The sequence below is a fragment of the Anas acuta genome, chromosome Z (genome assembly GCF_963932015.1).
Source record: "Anas acuta chromosome Z, bAnaAcu1.1, whole genome shotgun sequence".
Classification (NCBI taxonomy): Eukaryota; Metazoa; Chordata; class Aves; order Anseriformes; family Anatidae; genus Anas; species Anas acuta.
In genome coordinates, this window is record NC_089017.1 from 63,202,722 (window position 1) to 63,227,586 (window position 24,865).

The following is a 24,865-nucleotide window of genomic DNA, read 5'->3' on the forward strand; positions in this document are numbered from 1 at the left end:
GGTGCTGCTTGGGTTAAGCATTCTATAGCCTTGCTGTGTGAGGCCGGGTGGTGCTCCAGGCTGGGTGGCAGGAGGGTGGCTGCGTTGTAGCAGCCTGGTTCCTTTCTTAGGTTTTAGTTGCTACAATGATGCCCACACTGCTACATATGCACATGCTCAGCAAGGGTCAAGCACTTCTGGAGCTGTTACTTCTATGGGAAGCACTGTGGCTGGACAGCCCCTGCCCTCCCTGTAGTTCCAGGACTGCCTCTCGTGGTGTCCATCACGTTGGCATCTCCACTTCGGAGGTCCCTGCTCCATCAGCCCTTTCCCTGGCACGAGGGGATTGTTTCTTCCCAATTTTTTTAAAAATAGGGGAGGGATTGTGCTTGCCCTAGCGTCTCAGGGTGCACCTTGTTCGTGTTGGTCTGCAAGCCAAGAAGCTTCAAAGTAGCTACAATCACATCTAAAAAGCATATATAGTATAACTTGATTCAGGACTACTGTCCCAGGAAAAGATGGCAAGCAAACAAAACAAGAAGGACATGGAGGTGCTAGAGCGGGTCCAAAGAAGGGCGACGAAGCTGGTGAGGGGCCTGGAGAACATGTCCTATGAGGAGCGGCTGAAGGAGCTGGGCTTGTTCAGCCTGGAGAAGAGGAGGCTCAGGGGCGACCTTATCGCTCTCTACAGATATCTTAAAGGAGGCAGTAGTGAGGTGGGGGTTGGCCTGTTCTCCCACATGCCTGGTGACAGGACGAGGGGGAATGGGCTTAAGTTGCGCCAGGGGAGTTTTAGGTTAGATGTTAGGAAGAATTTCTTTACTGAAAGGGTTGTTAGGCACTGGAACGGGCTGCCCAGGGAGGTGGTGGAGTCACCATCCCTGGAGGTCTTTAAAAGATGTTTAGATGTAGAGCTTAGGGATATGGTTTAGTGGGGACTGTTAGTGTTAGGTCAGAGGTTGGACTCGATGATCTAGAGGTCTCTTCCAACCTAGAGATTCTGTGATTCTGTGAAAATGCTGTGGGGAAAAAAAAAAGAATTATATATATATATATATATATTAAAATATATAAAATATATTATATTATATATATAATATATAAAATATATTAAAAATATATATATTAAAAAATAAAAATAAATAAAAAAGAAAAAAGAAAGACAGACATTCTCATGACATAACCAAGCTGCATGCCTACCAGCTTGCTTTAACAATGGAAGGAAAATGCTCCTGTCTCTACTACTGGGAAAAGCAAAGACACATCTTCCAATTATTCGGGTTCAAGTGGTGTTGCGGCACACTAAAACATATCAGTTTTCAAATTCTATCCACTTCTTCAACTTTTACACATATGTTTACAGCTGCAACCCAGCACTTATTTCAAATATGCAATTATGGGAGCTAGCTGGGGTGTCCAGCAGGTAAAACACATGTACCTCGAGGACCAGGGAGCTCTCAGTGCGGGGCCGTCTTTCCAAATGCTGCAGGTGGGCTTGTGGTCAACATGCAGTGAGCTGGTGAACTCTCGTCAGGAGCCACGACCCAAAATCCATCCTTGTGCACAGCCCTGGAAAAGAAAGAGACATCAATTTAACTCTCCAGTAATGGGGAAGAAGCAGGCAGTGATGAAAATGTGTTCCTCCTCCTCAGCAAAGCACTGCTGGAGGCTCTGGCATCACACCTGCAGGCGTCTCCCAGGCTGAGGGCAATGCTCAGTCTCAGCCACATGCAGGGAGGTCTCTGAACCTTCACCCAAACCCAAACCAGAGCGCGCTCTCTAACTGGCAAAGGGCAAGAGGAGGACCAGGAAAGAAATGTGAGTGGAAGAGCTTCCAGGTGACCCAGAAATTCACTGTGATTTGTGGGGTGTTTTTGCCATGGACTCCTTTCCAGTGAATAAAAAGAGGGGAGAGTAGAGTGGAGGTCAGAAAACCTGTGCTGAGGACCTGCACAAGGACAGCACCTCACCTCAGAGCAGGAAATGGGGCATGGACCAGCTCTGTGCCTCCAGGGCTGTCGGGGCAAGTGCTGGCACTGCTGTGAGGACAGTGCTGCTCAGTCCGTGCCTGCTACTGAAGAGCCTGCTCAGAGCCAAGGTTTCTGGGTGTGCTGGTCACTCCTCTGCTCACTTGCAAACTGGCTGGAGGCCAGCACCTCCTGGCTCCAAGCAGCTTTCCTCCCTCCCGCAACCCCCAAAGCCCACGCAAGCAAACACAGCAGCTCCGGAGGCACAAACATCCCCAGCAGCAAGGACATCAGATGTGGATCTTGCTGCTCCTGCTTCAAGCTGGCCAAGCTGGAAGAATTAACCCAGCCACAAGAGCCACAAACCAGCTCACAGTGAAGGCCATGCTCCCACACCTCTCCAGCAAAATGGGACAGCTTGGCCCTTCTCTCCATGAGCCTTTGGCTCCTGCTGGTATCTCCACCCTACTCACAAATCCTCATTAGCCATTCCTTTCCCCGGACTCCTCCTCAGTCCTATGGAGAGCTCTGTACAGTGGCTTGCTATACTTGCTCTCCTTTTCAAAGAGCTAACAGTTTTTCAGGCTTCCTCGGGTTTTAAGTGAACACAATGTGGATTTTTTTTTTTTTCAGTGTCTTTAAATTTGTAACCGTGGTGTGTCAGCAGATCTGGTCATAAACTTTAAACCCCAGCCTGCTATAACCTGTCCAAAGTGTCAGCTACACCTGCCTGCCGACGGGGTTAGTTCCTGTTAATTATAACTACTTGCCAGCTGTCTGCCAAGTGTTCAGCTGAGTGCTGGCACAAAACGAAGGAGTGTCAATGAAGTACCGTGACACCAAAGCATGGACCTTAATTCTGACTACTCTTTCTTACGCATAAACAAAGCCGCTCTTGTGCTGGGCACAGCTTTGTGAGTTTGCTGCCCAGCTAACTGCGCTTGCTGTTACACTGGAGCTTGCTGCCCTCTTGCTTCCCGACTGAGGATAGACAGACCTTACAGTGGTTTATTGGAGGCTTTCGGGAAACCCTGCCTGGCCCACCGGGTGTGCCACTGCTGCTGGTCGAAAACACTGTAAGAGCAATGGTGGACTGTAGTTACACAAAAATGCCTATAATGTAACTATTTGGTCTGTGGATGTGTAACTTAATCTATTTATTTTATTTATTTATTTACTTATTTTTCTAAAGTCCTCCTCCTCCAAAACAATCAACATTTTGGGGAAGGAAATAAAAAGGCAGTAAGGGAGGTGATGAGGGTGCAGGTTCTCCTGGGCAACTCCACAGCTTTTTTTTATGGTCCCTCACGCTGCCTTCCCCATGGTGCCTGTACCTGTCCTTCCCATGGGGCGATTCCCTGCACCAGGAGGTGTTGTTAATCCTGGACGCCCATCACCAGTGCTGGGAGCAGAGCTGGTGCCACCCCATGTGCAGCGTGGAGAGCACGGGCCAGCAGCTGCTGATCCCACCTGGAGGAGAAACTGAGTGTTGGTGCCGTGCCTTGGTGGAGAGAAAAAGCTGAGCCTTTTCCCACAGCAGAGCTCCCCAAAGAGCCTCCTGCTGCTGAAGCATGCATCACCGGTGGGTCTTGCTGGAAAGTGAGGTGCTCTGAGCCCAACATTGTCCCCAGGGAGCGGTGCCACAGTGGGATTAGGCCATCGCTCTGCCCGATGCTGCTCACGGCCACGCCAGCCAGGCTGCTGACCGGCCCCGGGGCCTGCGGGGGATTAGTGGCACAATCGAGGCCACAATGGGGATGGTAAACGCTGCCCTGCACCGTCAGCGAGCAGCGCACAAAGAGAAACGATGGCCCAGCAGCTCCCTAAGCCGCCCGCGCTGCAGATACTCATGCGGGCAGTGCCAGCCCAGCAGAATGGCTCCTCCGGCTCACGGGGTGCCGGCGCTGCCCCAGCTCACCCAGGCAAGGGGTGCAGGGGATGCTGTCCCCACAGAGAGCCAGTGGTGTTGGCATTCGGCATCAGCCATCACCTACACACAGACCCTCTTCTGCTTTTATTTAATTACTTTTTTATGAATATGTAATTATTCATTCTATTATCTCTGGCTAAAGAATCTCATCCACTTTAAACCTATGCCTTCATGTTTATACGTATTCAATGTGTCTTTCTCCGTAAATGTGGGTTTATGTATGTATCTAAATACTGCATCTATGGATAAGTGAATAAAAAAAAATGTATTTTTACACAGGTATGCCCTCCTTTACAGGTGTGTTCCTATCCGAGCACACACGGTGTGCACATGCTGTGTGCTTTCCCACCACAGCACTTCCTGGTGCTGAGGAGGCGGCCTTGTGGCGCTGGACAAAATGGCAGCTGCCGCCCACAAAATGGCCGGGCTTGCCTCAGGTGCTGGGCGGTGAAGACACCCAGCTGTGTCCTGTTGTGTGCCCGCTCCATGAGCAGTCTGTGTGTGTTCGGGTACACGTATATATGTGTACACACCTGCACACACCCACAGGGCAGTGCATGCCCTGAAGAGGCAGAGGAGGCGCTGGTGGAAGTGCCTCTCCCATCTGAGGTGGCGGTGGTGGCATGAGGTGGTGGTGGTGGCATCGCCAGTCACCAGGCTGTGAAGGTCGTTTGGTCTGGGTCTCTGCCCGTCAGGCCCAGAAATGCAGCCAGGGACACGTCCCTTCACTTCCTCTGCCTGGCCCAGGGCCAGCCTCAGCCAGCGCAAGCCGAACCCCACCTGGACCTGTTGTACATTTATTGATTTCTGTGTGTTTATTGGGAAGGCTCGAGCCTTTAAAAGTTGTGGGCAAACACAGAGCCACCTGTGTAATAAGTGCTTGATATTACCCACACGACGAGGCCTCCTGCAGGGCTCCACTGTTCCTCTGCTACCTGCACAGGGCCAAGGAACTCACCAAGTGATAATTAAAAGCATGTAGGCAGACATGTGGATGTCTTTGCTCCTTGCATTGTGCTCGGTCTGCAGCAAGACCATGCTGCATAGCCGGGGGACTCACACAAACAGACGTGCTGCCAGGGTTGAGCAGAGCGAGGGAGCTCATGAAGCTGCTTCTGTTCACCCTGCACAATCCCAGCCGTCAGGCCACAGTCAGGCTGAGGGCAAACCTTCCCAGCTCCAGGGCTTGCTAACCAAGAGCTGAGAAACATCAACGAGCAGCTTCCTGAACTGCTTCTCGGGGTTTCCAGTTTGTGTGCTGCAGGAATCCTCAGCAGTCTGCCTGGGTACCTCTCCATCGTGTGGTCATCTCACAGCAAAGCACTGCCTAGGCACAGGTTGTTAAGTTTTTGTTCCATACCCAGGACTTCACTGTCACGGCTGTGTAGACATGCCAAAAAGTAGAACAGAAAACGATTGTTTCTCATTTAAGAAACACATTGAGAATGAGTCCGTTCCCATCTTTCCATAACGTTTTATCTGGACTTTGAACAGGTTGCACAACAGAGAGAAAGGCCTGGCTGGACTGATAAGGGTAGAGACAAGCTTCATGCTGCACACACCTCGTTCACCCCTATTCCCATCCACAGACATTTTGAGGAGCATGGTACAATGAAGTCTCTGAGAAAGAAGTGTTTGGGGACAAGACAGCTCTTTCTTACTGCCTGGGGAATCAAAGCAATGGATGCTCCTTCACCCTTCCCTATGTGTCTCTCTAAGTCTGCTGTCCCTGACCCCATGCCCTGAGTGTCCCATACCCATCCATCAGTGTGTGCCCTCACCCCCCAGCTTCTAGTCTTGGTTTGAGTACTGTTTCTTCCAGACAAACAATTCTTGCATTTGTTCCTTTAGCTGCTCCTGATGAAGTCTTTCTGCAGCTTTGAGACCTGCTGGCCTCTCTCACAACTTTCAAAGCCTCTTTGGCTATTTTGTGACTTGCAAGTGTCCTAACCTCTTCTTCTGCCCTTTTATTGGTCTCCTCTGCCTGCTCCTGTCTGCTTTCTGACCATCTCCTTAGCACTATGACTTTGCTCCCAGACTCCTTCCCAGTGCTGGAGCCATGACCATGTATTGCTGTGGTGGAAATAAACCTAGGGGACTGCTTGTTCTCCTCCTCCTTGGTAGCTGGGGTGCTGGGAAGCTCCTTATGCCCAGGGACTTGAGGGCTACCAGTCTAAAACGGACCAGGGCTGGCACCGAGGCGTAGCCACCTCTGTGGTGGCAGCCAGGCTTGGTGAGGTTGAGGGGTTTTCTTCATGCTTGCCAGGAGCACAGCAGCCACATGTTTGTAGGCCTCCAGGCTGTGCAAGGACCAAAAAGCTGATAAGCTCCTGGAGGAGCTGCTTGGTGCACCTTGGCAAGAAGACACTGTATGTCCCCAGCAATGGCCTGCCTGTCTAGGCTGTATCTCCACGCATTCATCAGGACAAGCTTCACAAAAGCTGCCAGTATCTGGTGATCTCCAAAGAGGCGCTCAGTTCCCACCACAGCCAGGGGAGCATGACCGATTCAGGAACCCCTTCATCCCCCACCACACACAGGCAGGGGAGGAATGCTCTGAGGAGATACAGAGAGGCTGAATGTCCTCGAGGCTTCAGGGAGAATAATGGAGTGATTGACCGCAATTGCTGGAAAAACAGCCAAACACATCTCAATACCAGAGGGAACCAGAGGGTGCCTTTGTTTTAGACAGTTGGAATCAGCTAACCATAAAAACCAGTTGTGTAACTGGCTGTCTCTGACTTCAAGAAATGCAGACTTGAAGCAGAGCGACACTAGTTTTAGGGGGTGTACATACTGCTGTGTGTACACATAATGTATACATATACAGATACATAATGTGACTTGTGTATGTAATAAATGCTAAATGCTATGATCCTATGACTAATCAATATTTATTTATTCATTACACAGGTAACTGCAGCCAGTATTCAGCTTATTGTTTTACTTTTCTATAGAGCCCTGTCATCTCTCAGGAAGCGACTTTGCCTGCGGTGACTCTGCCTTTGCCTGGGAGCTGGTGAAGTTGCACTACAAACACCATGAAGCCCAAGGTGCCTTCTGCACACCCTGCCAGAAGGACCTCGCTCTGCAGTGGCTATGGCCTCAAGCTGCAGGTATGCACAGTTCACTCCTTCAGACCCAGAGGGTGAGGAAGAAAAAAATATGCTCACCCACATGTCACCTGTGGGACTGTTAACAGTCTTTAGCAGCACATGTTCTCTCTCTTTGCCTTATGATAGTAATTTAGCAAGTATAATAGGGTACAATTGAGCAAGCATAATAGCAAGTACTTCAAAATACCTCAAAAACAATGAACAAAGGACTTATAAAAACTGAACTCCAGGCTTGAATTGGTGGCAACCCGCATATGTCTTCTTTGCAATTAGGGCCAGTCAGTAATGTGACCAAATGCATATTCTGGAGATGAATAATGAGATTTACAGTTACACTGCAATTTGACAATACACTGGAATTGCAGTAGTCTGTGAAGTGTAATGTGAATTTATATTGTGATTGCTGAATCATCGTACTGTTATAAATGAAGATACAACTCAATCTGAATTTAGTAATATTTATAAAAGGCAAGTAAACAGTGCTGGGTGCGCAGGGAGTCTGTGCCAACACGCACACACAAACATCAAACTTTTTCTAAACATACAGAACATTGCTTTTACATACTAAACCCGAGTACACCTATACATATGTACAATCAGAAAAGGTATCAATTGAAACAGAAACATGGCAAAGTTTCTGAATTCTGGCAAGTGTTTAACAAACAATCCTTTAAGTCTATTACTGTTAATGTCTATGACTGGAGGAGCATAGTTGGAGTTGGTAATCCTGGTTGAAGGAATCCTTCCATGACTTCATCAGTTTCTCTCAGATCATATAAAAGTCTCCATTTTCCATTCCTTTTCTTGATTACAAACACCGGAGAATTCCAGGGCTAGTCATGGGAGCAATATGTCTCACTTTAAGTTGTTCAGCAACTCGGCCTTTGGACCTTATGTATCCTATTCTTCCTGGATCGAAGGAAAACATTTCCATCTCCTTTTCAAGGCCAACAGAGCCTGGGTCAAAAGGCATGTTCAGGTCACCAGGGGGTGAAACAGCAAAGGCCTGCGATGGCTGTAGTGGTGTGGGGGCCTCTGGTGAAGCAGGAGTATCAGTGGACGAGCCCGCAGCTCCCTCACTGTCTGGCAAACCACACGTGTCTGACTGTGGGCCCACAGGGCTCTTTAAGGCCTCAGAGACTGCTCGCCAGGTGCCGAGCAATCCCACTGCCACCTTCTCATTTTTAGCTGCAGAGTCCCACACCCTGACCTCAGTTTGGTCCCATGTTTCAGGCGCATAAACTGTCTGATTGTTAATAAGGAGAATAAGCTGTAAGGTTACCAGGACAGTCTTTGTTCCTAAGGACGTACGATTCCCCCTAACACACAACTGCTGACCAGCGAGGGGCAGTTGTTTGCGCGGCTCCGCTTCTCTCAGCTTGAGCTTCTCTCCAGCTCCGGTGTGACCATTTCCAGCGACTTTCTGGACGAGCTTCTTTGGGCGGTTTGCTGAGTTTGGCCGAACCTATCTTCATGAGGTAATCCATGTGCCTGTTCCTGTCCTGGTCTCTGTTCTGCCAGCCTGTCCCTATTCATTCATTTTTTCTACTTCTTTACTGATGACATAACTTCAATATATCGTGTTGCCTTTTCATCTTGAGGACAGGCTCCCCTCTTACACCCTTCTCCCCACAGCAGTCCTTTTCAAAACAACTTTTCATTGGTCAACAACCTTGCCCAGCAACCAGCAACCCCCCAGCAACTTCCATGCCTTAATGGCTGGAGAACAAGCAACCCCAGACAGCATGGTCTCCTGAATGACCCTTCTTTGTTCCCTCTAAACTGTTTACATTTAAACTCTTTACATTTCTGATGGCCTCATCCTTAAGAGTCTGATGTTATCATCAACCATGGGGCTCTTCGACCCCTGCGGCCACACTCCCATATCTCCCCCTTCTTTATTAACATCAACCATCTTCTTGACACGAATTATTACTCCATATATCACAGTACTAAATCAAAATCCCTTGTAGATGCAAATAGCCTCAAATAAGTAAACTCCATATTAAACATCAAACTTCCCACGTGTGAAGTATCTAGAAAAGCCTCATCAGAGAACACAGGACTGGCAGGAAGCAGTCTCTAGAGGCTGTTGTGGTGGTGGCAGAAGGCAGCTGTCAGCAAGTCTTGGGCAGCCATTACGGGCAGCCCTTTACACGCACACTCCCATGCAGTACAGAGCACAAGCAAGGTTCAGCATCTCATCCTCGGCCCCCGTTGTGTGCTCCTGTTGGCACTGGCTTGCTTCTGTGGGGCCAGCCTCTGGCTTGCCTTTGGCAGCCCTCCACGGATTTGCCATCACGAAGCTTGGCCTGATGTCCCCTCTAATGCTGTCCTCGGGAGCAGATCACATCTCCACAGGATCACCGAGTAGTTTAGGTTGGAAAAGACCTCTAAGAGCACCGAGTCCAACCGCTGACCCAGTAGTGCCAAGTCTACCACTGAACCACATCCCTAAGCACCACATCTCTTTTGGATGCCTCTAGGGGTGGTGACTCAACCACGTCCCTGGGCAGCCTGCTCCCATGCCTCACAACCCTTCCCGTGAAGAAAGTTGTCCTGATATCCAACCTAAACCTGGCACAACCTGAAGCCATTAACTCTTGCCCTACTGTGGATAAGGAGGGGGTGTTGCTGTGGGCGGGATGTGGGGTTACAGGGCCAGGATGGTGGTTTTATTTGCTTTGGGCAGGTGGCAAGTGTGAGGAGGGACACCCCACTCACAGCGTTCACAGATGGAGATGTTTATGTGAATTAACTTAAACCACGCTTGGCAGCCGGGCACGGCCCCGCCGCCGGGAGCAAGGGGCGCTGAGGCGGAGCGGGCGGGGCGGGGCACCCCAAGATGGCCGCGCCTCCTCTCCCCTGAGGAGGAGAAGGGGGGGGGAGAGAGAGCTGAGCAACGCGCGCGCGCGCCTCACGGGGGCGGGGCGCGCCGAAGGGCGCAGCGAGGGGGCGGGCGCTGGTTGGCCGCGGGCGGGCGGGGGCTGATCCGCCTCGAGCAGCGATTGGGCGTCGCCTTCACTCCCGCCCCTCCCGGAAGGAGGAGGTGAAGCCAGGCCCCGCCCCCTGCCCCGCCCCGTTACGGGCAGCCCCCGCCCGGCTCTGCCCGGCCCCGCGGTGGCGGTGGCGGCGGCGGGAGCGGCGGTAAGGGCGCGGCGGGGGGCGCGCGGTGTGCCCCGAGCGGGCGCTGCCGTGGGGAGCGCGGCTGGGCTGGGGCAGGAGAAGGGGGGGGTCTGGGAAAGGAAACAGGGATGTGGACGCGTTGTTAAAACGAGGGGGTGAAGGAGAAGGACCCCAGAGGCTCGCTGATGCTCCCGGGTGGACGTGGCACGCACCAAAACCGCGGTCTGAGCATGCAGCCGTGGAGGTTGTTGGTGGCATTTCACTGCCCCGTGCACTTGTCCCGGCCGTGGCGTCCCCAGGAGAGCTGGACTTCCCGGTCCGCCCTGCTGGCAGGTGACCAGCGCCTCCTCTGCCTCCCCAAAGGGTGGCCGTGCAGCTGGGACTCACAGGGTTGGGGCTGAGCACCGTGGGGCTGCAGCCCCGTGCCCCCAGGAGGTGTGTAAGTGTGTGTGTGTGACCTGGGTGCCACCTGGGTGCTCTGAATCCGTGCTCTGCAGCAGAGCTGGAAGCGTTGTGAAGTCCTCTATGGTAGAGGCAGCTCCAGGATGAGCAAATGCAACAGCGCTGGTGTTTCTGCAAGATTAGAAGGTGCTGGGGTGCCTGCTTGGGGTGCCCTCCTACCCCCGAGCAGAGCTAAGTGCAGCCGCAGCCATTTACCAGGTGCTGTGAGGTTTTACAAGCTGCCGGAGAGACGTTGGTCTCTCTGTGCGGTTTCACTGACAGCCTGCCCCCCTGCAAGAGAAAAGGCGTGTTGTTGAGCCAGTGATACCGAAACTTCTGTGACCTGCTGATTTGCAGCAGCTGATTACACTGCTTCTGTAGGCACATGTGCATGCGCCGTGCTGTACGCCCATGTGGTGTTATGTGGGTCCACGGGTGTGTAAATATGAGCATATGTGAACACGGAATACAGAGACACCAGCTTGGGTTAGTGAGCTGCTGTGTGTGCATGAAGTAAAGCTGCTCAGGAGTCGGGCTTAATGCTGTGCTTTCTTGCTCAGAGTCACCCCATTGCGTGCTTGGGGTGCACCAAACCAGGCACGGTGTTAGTATCTGTGTGTGCACTGAAATGCGTACTGTAGCGCTTGAAACATGCTGAGGATTGGGATTTCTCTTCCGTTTCAAGTTGGTGTGATTTCCCCCAAAAAAGGGAAACAACGGGGAGAAGTGTCCTGGGGACCAGCCGACTGCACAACTAGTCTTTTAGGACCAAGGACATCATCCGCCTTGCCCAGAATTTATCCTCACTGGCTTGGGTAGGGACCAAATTGCTTTAATCTGTGTAGCCCTGCCCTCAGGCGTTGACTGGGGTTAGGCTCACCGGCCGTGCCCAAGCACCTTCCTCCCTCAGCATCACGGTGAGGCCAGGCATGGGCTGGGTGGGTGAGCATGAGGGGCTTTGACCCTGGTGGAGAGCACCTGGAGTGGCTCATGTTGGAGAAGGAGCTCCCTGGTGCTTTGTAACCGCAGCTGGTGGACCCACATCTGGGACCGGATGAGGGATGGGAGCTCCCCCAGCACCCATCTTCAGACCGGGGCCACCCGCGCTGGCCAGGAGGGAGCCCTGGTCGCAGCCTGACCCATGGCAGGGGGCTGCCGCCTCGTCCCAGCCGCCATTTTGCGTGAGGGGGCTGCCATTTTGTTCCGCGCCACACAGCGGCTCTGTGATCAGCCCTTGGCCCCACCACACCTGGCGGGGTCCCGTGTGCTGTGGGAGAATGGGGGCTGCTGTTTTGGGGCTCTGTTGTGCCCCTCGTCTCCCTGTGCCACTACACAATCCACCTGCAGGACCCTGCCAGCATCCCCACAAATACATCAACATCTCCAAAGTCACCGAGCCATTTTGTGACTGCTCACCTGGAGGGAGGTTGAACAGCGAGTTGTGGTGTTAGCTGGTGTTTGTTAAAATGCTTCTTTTTCCTCTTTTTGTAGTGGAGGTGTTATAGGCGAAGATGCAGGAGCCTGACCTGGTTGCGAAAACGCTGCGAGCTGTCCTTCACTCCAACAAGCATGGCATACCCCTGTCAGAACTTCAGAGTGAATACAAGCTGCTGACTGGCGAGTGGATTCCCTTCCGGCACTTAGGACACAACACGCTGGAAGGCTACCTGCAGAGCATCCCGGGAGTGGTCAGAATCGAAGGGAGTAAAATGGGAGAGGTAAGCATCCGTCATACATGAGAGGTGCAGCAAGCTGGAAACAGCATCTGTGTTTGTAAAGTGTGCAGAGTTCATAATTTTACCTCTGCTTATGTCATTATTTTTTTCTTTTTTGAGAAAAATGTGTGGTACACTAATGCTATCAGAGGTAGAATCTGTGGCATAGACCAGGTGCCCCTTACTTTTGTGAGTCTGTATATGGATCAGAAAGTACTATTTGCAGAAGGTGATGGGGACTTTTCTCCTGTGCAGGAGTTCTGGCTGGAGAGATACTTTGCCTGGCAATAGGGCTGTGGTCCCTGTTTCAACATTTTTTTCCTTTGGGGGGATATTAACAGGTTGTCATGGGAACAGAACATTTACTCTTGTGCCTGTGTCTTGAGCATGTTTTCAGGATGTGGTTCTGGCACCTTTTTCCTACACCAAAACTGTTGGAGGTGCCATTGTGTACAAGCCTGACAGTGTTTGCTTGAGGCTTAGTGCTCTTTTTTTTGGTCAAGAACTGCAGTGCTGCAGGACTTTGAAGACTTGCCATACAAGTCTGTGAAGAGCCCATAGAGGTGAAGTGTTAAGATGTGCCTCAGCTTAGTAAGTTTGTGAGGGACAAGCAGTGAGTGCAGATATCCTGGATCCACTGTTGTTTTTCTTTGTTTTTGTGGAGGAGGTGGAGCAGAGCTCAGCAGAGAAAATCAGTGTGGTAGAAGTTTTCCTTTATCTCTCAGCCTTGCTGCAATAGCCTGTGTTGCCTGTCAGCTTGGAAGCAGCTTGCCAGAACCACAGGCCTCCTTGTCCGAGTCTAAAGTTCCTGGTTGTGAGTTGAAAGGCAATTTTGTGCCTTTCTGCATCCCTTCTTGATGGTTGACCCATGAGCTGTATGACTGCAGATGATGTGTTAGAGAGGAGAGTTTGAAGCCTCTTGCTGGTTGGAGCCATTTCTGAAATCTGTGTCAGCTTGGGGAGAGCAAGCTAGCAGATGTTTGACAAAATAGTATGGCTGTAAGATCTCACCAGGTCTGGAGAGACAGTGATAAAGGCCAAGTTCATATGCTAGCTCAGCTGGGTCAGGGTGGCATCTGTGAGCTCAGAGTGAGGTCCTCCTGGTTAGCTGTGAGGAGTGTGATGAGAGGCATCACAGAACTCTTTGGATTTCAAGCAGATGCCTGGAAAAGCAGTCCTGTTCTTAAGCAAGAGGATCCCTTGCTGCCTTTTTGCAACTGTCAGAATTTGCCCCTTTGGAACCAGTAAGCAAATCTGAGGTTCTCTTTTGCTTGCTCCAGGTCTGCATTGGCTGCAGCTATGCCAATAACATGAATGCAAATACCTCTGGGATGGTTTGTGGTGCTGCAACTTAATGCTTCCTCATGGTGGCTTGGGCTAATAGCCATCTGTTTCTAACTTCGGCCTTGCAGTGTGTAATCTGTTATCCTCCCTTTCCCTTGACAGCCTTGCTTATCCTGTAATGCGATGTGTGTGCTGAGAGCCTTGTGGACACTAGGGCAATGCTAGAGGCGGTGCCTTCCCTGGGGCAGCTGTGAGGAGAGATTGAAATGTAGCTGCACGAGGTAGAAAAAGAGGAAGAAACAGAACAGGACTCTTGAGGTAGTTCAGTAGGGCTCACTTTGGTGTTGGTGTGCTGGTAATGACTGGAGCAACTAAAAGGAAGCGCTCTGAAAACACAGGAGGCAGAAGTTGCTCATGAAGACTGAACCACACATTGTTGCTTTATGACTTGCCTGTGTTTGCTCTTCAGAATGAGACCAGGGCAGGCACTGAGCAGAGGGTGGTTGTGTACTTGCAGGGGCTGGGAACTGCCTTGTTCTGGGCGTCTTTTGTGAAGGGGGAGGACTTTTTGCCCTCAGTTGTGTACCTTTTTAAACCAGGAGTGATGGAGGAAGGGTGAGGATGACCAGCAGTCACATGAGGGAATGGAGGACCAAGCCACAAGACAAATGTGTGAAGAGAATGAAACAGAAGAGACGCTGACAATCAGGGCTGACAGTTGTGCATCCACGTGAACAAGGAAGTGCCTGTTAGGATTGTGAGGATTTTTTTTTTTTTAGGAAATGAGCACAACTGAGCACCTCTCCCAAGTGCCTGCACACTCCTGCAGACAGCCTGTGGGGCATGCACAGGGGCAGTCTGAGGTCTGCGCACATCAGCAGGGCTGTGGTCTCACTGGGGTGACAGAGACCTGTTGTGGTGGCTGTGACTGAGTCTAGTAAAAGCAGTAGCAAAGTGTGAACAAATTCAAAGGGAACAGGCTGCCTCTGAGCTGCTTTAAAGACAAGTGAGTGCTTCTGTCTGTCAGGTGTCCTTCCTGCCCAAGCAGTGGAGACAAGTTATTCCCTCCAGACCAAATAAGATCCTGACAAGAGGGCTCTGTTGCACTCTTTTGAACATGTCTTTGTGAAGGGATCTGACGAGCTGCTTAGTTTTGCAGGTTCTTTCACGTGCTCCCCAGGGAGCCCATAGTTTACAATGGCCATGCCTACTCTTCACAGGCAGAATTTGTTCTTTCTGTTGTGAAGGCTTTGGGCTGAATTGTCAGGAAAAGCCACTCTGTAGCATAGAGTTAGTGATCTCACAGTAAAGCCGTGCCCCTGAAGTCATTGTAAAGTGATAAAACGGGTAGAAGCTGACAACTTGCAGACTTAAAATGCTCAAAGGCTTACCAGAAAACCACAGAGACCAGCTGTTAATGTAAACACGGCGGGTTAATCAGGCAGTCTGTTAAGGCTTGCTGTGAGGGGGGTGTGCATCGAATGCTGGAGTCCAGTTTCATCTTTCAGTTTCGGTTTAGGAATATTGCGTAGTACAGCGGTACTGGAAACCTCCTGCTCTCAAATCGTTTCAGCTAAGGAGAGCTGGAACTGGAGGAGGGGAAAAAAAAAAAAAAAACAGCTCATCCTGTTGGACCAACAACAGCTCGTCCTGACAAACAGGGTATCAAATAAACCTTGCAGGAGGCACGCCTGGGTCAGCAGGGAGCTCTAGACCGAACTCTGCCTTTAAAGGGAAACTAAGAGGCAGGGACAGAATTGTTTGGGATGGAAGGAATACAGGGATGCTGCCTGTGCAGGGATGCAGTTAAGAAAAGCTGCAGCCAGTATGGAGCTGAATCTGGTGGAGGACATGCAGAGCAAGATGAAACGTTTCTACGGGCTCATATCAGGGAAAAGGATGACTGGAGAAAATGTGGAGGAAGACACGTGGGTGTAGTCAGTGTGGGTTTGTGAAGGGAAGCCTCACCTGGGCAGCCTGGTGTCCTTCTGTAACAGGGTGACCTGCTCTGCGTGTTCACAGCGTGGCAGTGCTGTGTGACGTGCTGGTGAACAACCTAGGTGAGGGAGCAGAGTCTCCAGGTGACTGATGAGTGGAGAGCAGATGGATGTGTCCCCAGCCAGGGGGAGCTCAGCAAGTGGGATGCAAACTGGGCTCGTCCCAGATTGGGCCCAACCTGAGGAGGGAAGGGATGGAGAGCCTCGGCTGCCTGCCCTGTTGGTCTCTGAGATGCTGTGGCAGCAGAGGGAGGCTGAGTCCTTTGCCAAAGTGTCTGCTGGAGGGGGAATGGGCTTAAGTTGCGCCAGGGGAGGTTTAGGTTGGATGTTAGGAAGAACTTCTTTACTGCAAGGGTTGTTAGACATTGGAACAGGCTGCCCAGGGAAGTGGTGGAGTCACCATCCCTGGAAGTCTTTAAAAGACGTTTAGATGTAGAGCTTAGGGATATGGTTTAGTGGGGACTGTTAGTGTTAGGTCAGAGGTTGGACCCGATGATATTGAGGTCTCTTCCAACCTAGAAATTCTGTGATTCTGTGAAATACAGACTTGCTGTAAGCCCTTCTGCTGCCTGAGAATGAGCTTGGGCCTCGGTGACTGTTCCCACCCCCATCCCCTTCCTGTCCCACACAGATGACTTGCCATGCTGTTGCTTGCCCCGAGACCGTGCAGATCGCTCAGCTGGTGGCCCGGCAGAGGAGTTCCAAGAAGAAGATGGGTCGGCAAGTGAACTGCCAGATGAGGCTGAAGAACACGTCTCCGGTTGTGCTTGTAGGTAAGCCCCGGGCTGCTGCGAAAGGCCTGCCTTTCTCAAGGGGTCGTGCAGCTGCTGAAGCAGAAATCATTTTCCCTGAGGTGCATCAGGGAGCTACTGGCTGTTTGGGCTGGGTAGGGGAGAGCATTGCTGACAGCTGCATCTGCAAACTCTCCAGGGAAGCCCAAAGGGATGCTGCGACAGCCCCAGTCCCTGAGCGTGCCCGAAGAAGGCGGCAAGAAGCCGGTTCCCCGCGTGCCGCGGGGCAGAGGGGTGGCGTGCGGCGTGGTGAAGCCCACCATGGAGAGCGCCCGCTCTGCTGTGCCTCCAGCCGCTGGGAGCGGCCCGCCCAAGGAGATCCCGATGCAGAGGCACGTCACTGTGGTCAGCAGGTCAGTGTGCGTGCCTGGGAGAGGCACAGCAGCGCGTGGCGGGTCCGTGGGTGCTGCCATGTCCCCGGTGTGCTTCAGGAATCCGGGCTGGAGGCCTGTGGGCATGTGGGTGGGTGCTGCAGAGGGGGAAAGGTGACCTGAGTGTCCTTTCTGGAAGCAGCCTGGGTGAGCTGGGGCACCCCGTGAGCCGGAGGAGCCGTTCTGCTGGGCTGGCACTCCCTGCCAGCATCCGCGGTGCAGGCGGCTTAGGGAGCTGCTGGGCCATCATTTCTCTTTGTGCGCTGCTCGCTGACGGTGCAGGGCAGCGTTTGCCATCCCCATTGTGGCCCCGATTGTGCCACTAATCCCCCGCAGGCCCTGGGGACAGTCAGCAGCCCAGGGCAGAGCGAGACCTAATCCCACTGTGACATGGCACAGGCTGTTAGGCTTCGGCCCCGGTGGGTCTTTGGAAGGCTACAGAAGCATTTTTGTGGAGCTCGGAGATTTGCAGTGCTTGAAGTGGAGCTAGGTGGATTACAGCCCTGTTCTGACACACTGCGTGCTCCGTTTATGTTCCTCTCTGCAGGTTCCCCTCTGCTCCTTTCAGGGAACATCTTGTGTTCTCCTTTCATTTCTAGCATCTGTCCCTACCCTGCTCAGGAGGTGAAACTGCAGTGAAAATGTGCTTTGGCCCAGGTAGCTGTGGAGAAGACACCTTTAGCTGTTGGGAAGAGCCCAAGTGCTGGCCTCTTAGCATGGGCACCTGCTAGAGGTTGTGTTTCTGGAGGAGAGGATCATACACTGTTTTAGCATAAGGCTGTGTTGTGGCCCACGTGACTGGATTAATTCTTCCAGCCTGAAGCAGGAGCAGCAAGATCCACATCTGATGTCCTTGCTGCTGGGGATGTTTGTGCCTCCGGAGCTGCTGTGGTTGCTTGCGTGGGCTTTGGGGATTGCGGGAGGGAGGAAAGCTGCTTGGAGCCAGGAGGTGCTGGCCTCCAGCCAGTTTGCAAGCGAGCAGAGGAGTGACCAGCACACCCAGAAACCTTGGCTCTGAGCAGGCTCTTCAGCGCCTTGTAGCCAAGCCCTGCAGTGAGGCAGCAGACGGCAGATCTCTTGTGGCTCCCAAGTCAGTCTCCCACCTCTCCAGTGCTCTCTGGTGTTTTGCTGGGGGTTTTCATGACTGTAGCTTCTGGATCTTGCTGCAGCTTGGTCTTGGGTGCAGGGAATCCAGCAGTTTCTCCTCCGTACCCTATCACACATGAGGGAGAGATGCTGAAGGCAGCTGCAGTGGCAGCAGGTTGTTTGCAGCTGTGCTCCCAGGCCTCCCTGCAGATGCTGCTGAGGGCTCAGGGAGGCTGCCTTTCTATCAGCAGTCAGCTCTTGCCAGCGTAGCCCTGTGCATGCTGCTGTGGCCCAACAAGCCCACAGGAGGAAGACTTTGCTTGTAAAGCAAACCACGGGGGTCACCGAAGTGTTGGAAAGCGGTGGCAGAGATGAAAGCAGGTGGAGATGCTTGGTGACCCCCGTGCTTGGACCAGCAGGCAGCGTTTGCTGCCTGGCCCCTCTCCTGGGATTGTTCTCTAGCCTTTGGACAGTGCTGAGCTCGACGGCGTGGGCCCGGCCGAGGTAAGGTGGCAGGCAGGGAGCAGCGTGCCTGCCTGAAGGAGCGGGCTGTGGGCTGTGCACGGGCACGTGGCAATGCTGCATGGCTGGCCGAGCATTCATCCGAGAAGAGCCTGGCTGCTGCTGTCTTCTCTCCGTGGTGTGGTTGGGAGGCCTCTTGCTGGGAGCACGAAGCCTTGCAGGCCGTTGTGTTGTCTGTGTCTGCATGCTGGTGACAAGCACGTTGCCCCCGTGACTATAAAGCATCAATGCATGTATGGAGAGGTATTTGCAGGAGAAAGGGATCCTGGCTTTTAGGGTCTGCATGACCAGTCACGAGGCACCTAAGCAGAGACTGCTGCCACTGTGACAGGGGGTGTGAGCTGTGCCCAGGAGATAAAGGTGCTCCTGTGATGTGTCCAGAGGGTGGAAGTCTCTCCGTGTATGCCACGGGAGCTGTTTGTGAGTGTCTGTCTGGGTTTGGTGTGGGTGACCTTTACCTTTGTGCTTCCAAGTCTCATCCCACTTGAGTTTCACAAATGTGGTTGCGGTTCATCTGCTGCTCAGTACTGCTGCTCTCTCCTCTCTGGCTTTTGGGGATGACAGCACTGAACGGTAGCTCTCCTGACCACTAATGCTGTGGGACTGGTGCCAGTACAGAAGTGCTATTTTTGGTCAAAGATACAACCCACAGCTGATGACGGAGCAGTTTTGTCACTTCATGAGGATATCAGAAAAGCGAGGGATACTTCTTCTAGCTAGATCTTGAAGATACTGCCTAGAAGGGGTGTGGATGCAGGAAGCCTCTTTCTGATTAGTGGTTCTGCTCTAATTAATGGTCAGTGTGAAGGCACCTTAATAATGTGCTAGTCGTGGCTTCCTCTTGCTGTAGTTACTGACTTCAGCATAACACTTGACCCTGCCCTGCCTTTAGACAGCCCAGATGAAGCTGGGAGAATCTCTGCTGGTGTCTGTGTGGCTGGTGGTTTCCTCCAGAGCTACCCCAGGACTCCGGAGGTGGCCTGTCTCCTCGCTGGCCCCGTGGGCAGAGACCATCTGCAGAGCCAGCTCAGTGCATGTGCGGTGATTGCTGTGGTTTGGGGTTCACAGCAACTTGTCACGCTTGTGTGATGGGCTGCACTGGTGTGTTTTCCACCCTGACTGCTCCATTGCTGTTCTTCCTTGCATGCATGTCTTTGGGAAGGGCTTCGTCCTGGCCCTTGAGCTCTTTTCTCCAACTCTTACCCCTTCTTGCTTGCAGTGTAAGTGCTGGTGTGGCCTCTCTGCAGTCAGGAGCTTGTTACACTGAATGTGCTCCCAGCATAAGCTGCTGCTGGCTGGGGGAGATCAGAAGAACACCTGCGAGTATGCTGCTGGTATCCTTTATGTCAGAGACCTCTCCAGAGAGGAATGTGTTGAGCGGCGTAGAAGCAGCATTGAGTTCCCATGTATTTTAGGTGTGCTGCTGACTTCTGAAGCCTAATGCTTTCAGGAGACTGACATGGCAACCAAAAAGGTGAGTGCAGTCCTGTTCAGCAGCAAGACTGAGACACCAGCCAGAAGAAAGACCAAATCATGAGGCTAAGTGTGTCAAATGTCAAGATTGCCATCTGTGTTGCTGGGCCTGGACGCTCTCTTTTTCCTAATTCTGTCTTGCCGTGTGTTTTGTTCCTCCCAGTGGTCAGGGTAGTAAGGCAAGCTAGAAAAACCACACGTTGATTTGCCTTGCCATTGCTAATCAAGCTGTCTTCCATGTTAGGACAATGTGAGTTTGCTCTTGTGCATAGGGCCAGCAAGAAGTTTGTGGACTACATATTATTTAATGTATAGGTCTTGTGAGCAAACAGAATGCTCTCCAGAGCCAGGAGAATGATTTGAAGCAATTCTATTTTCAATTTTAGGTCTGAGAAGAGACTGACTGTCCCACCACGATTTCAAAAGGAGCTGCAAGTTCACTTGTCCAGAAAATCTTCTGTCGATTCAAATGGTAAGTTTGCCTAACAAGCAAGTTTGTTTTTTTTTTCCATTTCAGTACTTCTTTTGAATGAAGACAGTTATGGGTAAGGTATGAAGTCCTGTGAGTGAACACCCTCACTTTGACTTCATGGTGCTGAGGGAACGTGAGCTTACTTGTCTGTCTCTTTGTTTCTGTCTTCTAGGAAAGTCCTTGTAGTAAATGTAAAAGCCAATCACATAGTGTGAGTGAGTAGCTTGGAAACTGGAGGACTATGCTTAACTTCACTGCTAGGGTATGGATATAATAGAGGAGGGTGAAATCTTGGTTTTCAGAAGGAAACAGCCACAGAAATCCTAGCACACTAACCTGGCTGTCCTTCCAGAAAATGTCCTTCTGCCTGCCTGTTTCCCAGTGGCTGTGTGGGGGTCAGGCTTGGCAAACGATGGTTGCTTTCTTTGGGACCTGCCAGGCTGATTTGTGAAGCTGCAGGTCTCGTAGTGAATGCTTCCCCTCCAAGGGGGAAATGGGGTAGAGACGAGGGAGCACTCAAGCCAGTGATGTGAACCTCCAGCTGGGATAATGACTGCCTTTCTCCTACACACAGTGTAGGAAAACCACCCAGAGTAGATAGACAGCTGCTGTTCCCAGCTTGGCTGGAGGGGTTCCTTGCATGAAGTAGCATAGAAGGACTGGGTGATGGATTCAGACTCTTGCTTATGACAAATCTTAGAATAAAAGGTGAATCTTTGGTCTATTTTGTGTATCACTGAATTTAGAAACATATTCAATATTTTGCGGCATCTTTGTTGTGTTTGTACACAAAAACAAACTGTCCTCAGTCTGTCTTGGGATACTGCCTCAGCACTGCCTCTCAGCAGTGTGGATAAAGGATATCATCTTCCAGGATCCTTTCTGAAAAAGCATTTAGCACCTTCTTAAGAAAATGACGATAGTGATTGAGAAAATAGCTCCAGACCAATTAGTTACTAGATGTCTGAGGCTTCCGTGGGACTTTCCAACAGCAAGTAACTTGAAACAGTTGTGTTGTACAAGTGTGCAGCATTTTAGAGTTAGTATTATGCTGGCAGCTTCCATATTTAATTTTAAGTAAGTGGGTGGGCATCTGTCTCTGCTGATAAGGCCATTCACTTCATGGCTGTGTTTTTATTTAACAGATAACTTAAATACATCCATTGTGGAAACACGTACTGCTGCCTCTGGTCGTTCTGCCCCTAATATTAATGAAGTCCAAAATCGCATTAAGGAGATCTTGAACAAGTACAGAAATGGTATTTGGGTATCGAAGATGGCACAGATCTACCAGGAAATGTACTGGGATGAGCTCAGCACAGCAGTGCTCAGTCAGCTTGAGCACTGGCCTCATATCTGCACAGTAAGTATTGAATATCATTTTTGTGGAAGATGTCAGATTTCACTGCTTATTTGCCAAACGTTATTTTAGGTAGCCTTGCATTTTCTTTCAAGATATGTAGCTGTTGTGTTTTTATAAAAAGAGTGTCTTTGGAACAACATCCAAAAAGTCATTCCTTACTGGTCTGGCATTGTTTTGGAGAAGAAAGGTCAGCCTTTGTGGCCTCCTGGCGCAAGTGCTCAGTGTTGCTGGGTTTCCACCTTCGCACCTTTGACACCAGCTGTAACACTAACAACCCAAATAATAGCTAATGACACTTCCCTACCATGCAGTGTTTTTTATTTTTCTCCTTTGCATTTTTCATTTTTTATTTTCACCCTTTGCTTTTCCACATTGCAGGGCCTTCTTTTCCCCTTCTAAATCTTCGAGCTTCCAGAAAATTCTTCAGAACAGTCTTAGGTCTATCTGTAGTTTTTATCATCCTTTGGACTTTTTAGTAGGTATTTCCCACATCTGAAGTCAAGATTATATGATTTTTATTGTGTAAGTTAGGCTTATGATGCAATTAGTTGAAAGTTAAGTGATAATGTTGAGGGAAAGGGTTACAGCTCTCCTCCTTCCTGCCCTCCACTGATGTCAGTTATCTCCTGCTCATCAGGGGCATCTTCATCCTTTGTATTAGGAACAGGCATCAGGCTGAGCCTACGCTTACAGGTCTGCCTAGTGCCATCATCACTGGGTTAAGGATCTTCAGTCGCTGTGCTTTTGTCCCTTCTCTGCGCTGTTCCATTTAGTGTTTAATGCCTTCTTTGCACCAAGGCTTTGCTTAGCTTTACTTTAAAAGGCCAGTTGTATCAGTGAACTTCAACATCTGTCAAACCAAGACACCAGAAGGCTTTTAAAGTAGTGAGAACCTGTGTCTCCTTGAAGTGATTTTCATTCCATATTGCTAACTATTCTATCATAAACGTTAAATAAGTTTCACTGATAAATGCTTGCTCTTCAGGAATAGCAGCATTTGCATGCTATTAGCACATGTTGTTCTAACACATACATAAAATGCATTTGTTGCATCTTATTACAGACAGCAGTAATTTACACAAACAGCACCAATTTGTTTTGATGGCTGATGATCAGCTCCTATGTTACCCATACAGCAGGCTGTTCTGATTTAGTTGCTTAATTCATGCAGCAAATTTTAGTCTTGTCTTTTTCTTGGATGATATTCCAGACAAATGTTAGTGTTCATGCAGGATCTTCTATCTGTATCTGCTTTCCATTTGCTTGTTATCTGTTGGGCCTCTTTTTTTTTTCTGGCAAATAAATACATTCATTTTAGTGTAAATAAGTGGTCATTAAATCTGTGGAAATATTCTAACACAGCAAGCACAGTACCACAGCAATCAGAGCTATCAAGTTGCCTTGGCACAGTCAGTCTTATTGTAGAGGACTGTTAATGAGCCTGTAGGGTCTGACTCAAATACTTTATTGACTTGTGTAAAGAACGCTCATGGCTCTGGCATGGAAAAGTTTGAACTGCTACCCAGGCTGCCTTGTATGAAGGCTACCATGCATGTCTTAAACAGTATTTATTTCTGGTTCAAACAAGTGGCCTGCAGGTGTACGACAGTGTAGATCCTTTGAAATGCCATAGGGCAGAGTCACAGAATCACAGAATGGTTGATATTGAAAGGGACTTCTGGAAATCCTCTAGTCCTGCCTTCCTGTTTAAACAGGGTCTGCTAAAGCACATTACCCAGGATTCTTTTCAGGCAGCTTTTGAATAGCTTCAGGGAAGAAGACTCCACAACCTCTCTGGGCATCAATAAAGAAGATTTCATGACTAATTTCTGAATTACTTCTGCATCTTTTGGTAGTTAACAATGTGTGTGTCTGCCAGCCTCGGAACAGGAAAAATGCCTGGTGTTTCTCTCAGCATCTTAGATAGACAACACACACTCTTACTGAATGTCATCTGATCAGTAGTAGCTTAGTGAGCCTTGTATTACACTTCAGTATCACCAGACTAACTGTTTGAGGTCTCTGCCCTGGACAGTGTCACTTCTTAATAATTCACATCCTTAATTTTTTCTCAAGAAAGAAGGAATTTCATACTTTCCTTCCAGGGAAATGATCTTCTCCATGTTTAGGTTACAACCAAGAGTACTGGAAAAGTTTCCTATCCAGTGCGCTGAAGCCTCCAGAAATTGCTGTGATTTACAGGTGGATGGCCTTGCTTTCAGACTTCAACTTTCAGTCAAGAGGACCTACTACATCTGTTGGTGACTGTTATCCATTGGTCTGCTACCTCCCTTCTTTGGGTTAGTTTGCTTGAGCATCCTGCTTGTAGTATCTCATTTTGCACAGCTAGACACAAAAGTACAAAGTAATTATTCAGTGGCTATAATCTCACTGAAGTTTGGCTATGATCTATGAACAATTAGGCTGAGAATAAATAGGCTGATCATCCTTACATGATAACAGAAGGTCTCTGCTGGCCAGACAGACCTCGGTCAGGAGGACAGAGGTGTGTTTCAACAACTCTGTCATTCAGTTCCTCAGTGTTGCTGAATTGTCTGCTTCCATCGCCAGCAAGACTACTGCTGTGGTGGATCCATCTGACTCATGCCTTCATTTTTTCTTTCAGAATCTTACACCTTTCCATTTGACAGGTTACTTTTTCATGCATCTCTGAGCTGTTAATGATACTCATTTCAGTGATCCTATCCCTGTGTCATTTCTTACCTTTCTACAGATTTTTTTTCACAAGTCTTTCTCACAACTTAACAAATTTTTTTTTAGAACTCTGAGCCAAAGTTGTGTAGCTCTGCTGTGTTTGGGCTTAGCCTTGAATCCTTGGGATGCAGGCAGCTGAACCTCTGAGGGAGAGAGAACACTACAGCAGAGGTATGGGAGTGAGAGGGATGCAGTCGTGTAAACAAACAAGTTCATTGTTTTTTGGAAGTCACAAATGATCAAAAGGTAATAATTTACTTTTGGTACTGTCTGCATGTTTTGTGGTATCTTTTGCAGTCTCCTTATAAACCTCCTTACTGAGCAGCATGTATGTTTTAAAGACTTTTTCCTTGCACTTGCTCAGCTCTCCTCGAGTATCTGAACTTCTATGCAGGTCACCAAGGATGGGATGAGTCAGGAAAGATGAAATTCCTACATCTTTTCTCAAAACATTTAGTTGGATTTCCAATGTGTTTTTTTTTTTTTAAAAAAAAAAAGCTTTTAGAGAATTACACAG

The 24,865-nt window shown here is 50.0% G+C and overlaps 1 protein-coding gene across 2 annotated transcripts in view; it reads left to right on the forward strand.

Annotated features, from left to right (window-relative positions):
- The first annotated feature begins 10,002 nt into the window (after positions 1-10,002).
- The window catches only part of TDRD7 (tudor domain containing 7), a 38,119-nt gene continuing 23,256 nt past the window's right edge, over positions 10,003-24,865 (forward strand). For both annotated transcript variants that reach the window (XM_068667196.1, XM_068667197.1), the window contains exons 1-6: positions 10,003-10,139; positions 12,051-12,277; positions 16,187-16,328; positions 16,486-16,699; positions 20,185-20,270; positions 21,416-21,633. In XM_068667196.1, the coding sequence (XP_068523297.1) occupies positions 12,071-12,277; positions 16,187-16,328; positions 16,486-16,699; positions 20,185-20,270; positions 21,416-21,633 (867 nt within the window). In that variant the 5' untranslated portion in view covers positions 10,003-10,139; positions 12,051-12,070. The remainder of the gene's footprint in view (positions 10,140-12,050; positions 12,278-16,186; positions 16,329-16,485; positions 16,700-20,184; positions 20,271-21,415; positions 21,634-24,865) is intronic.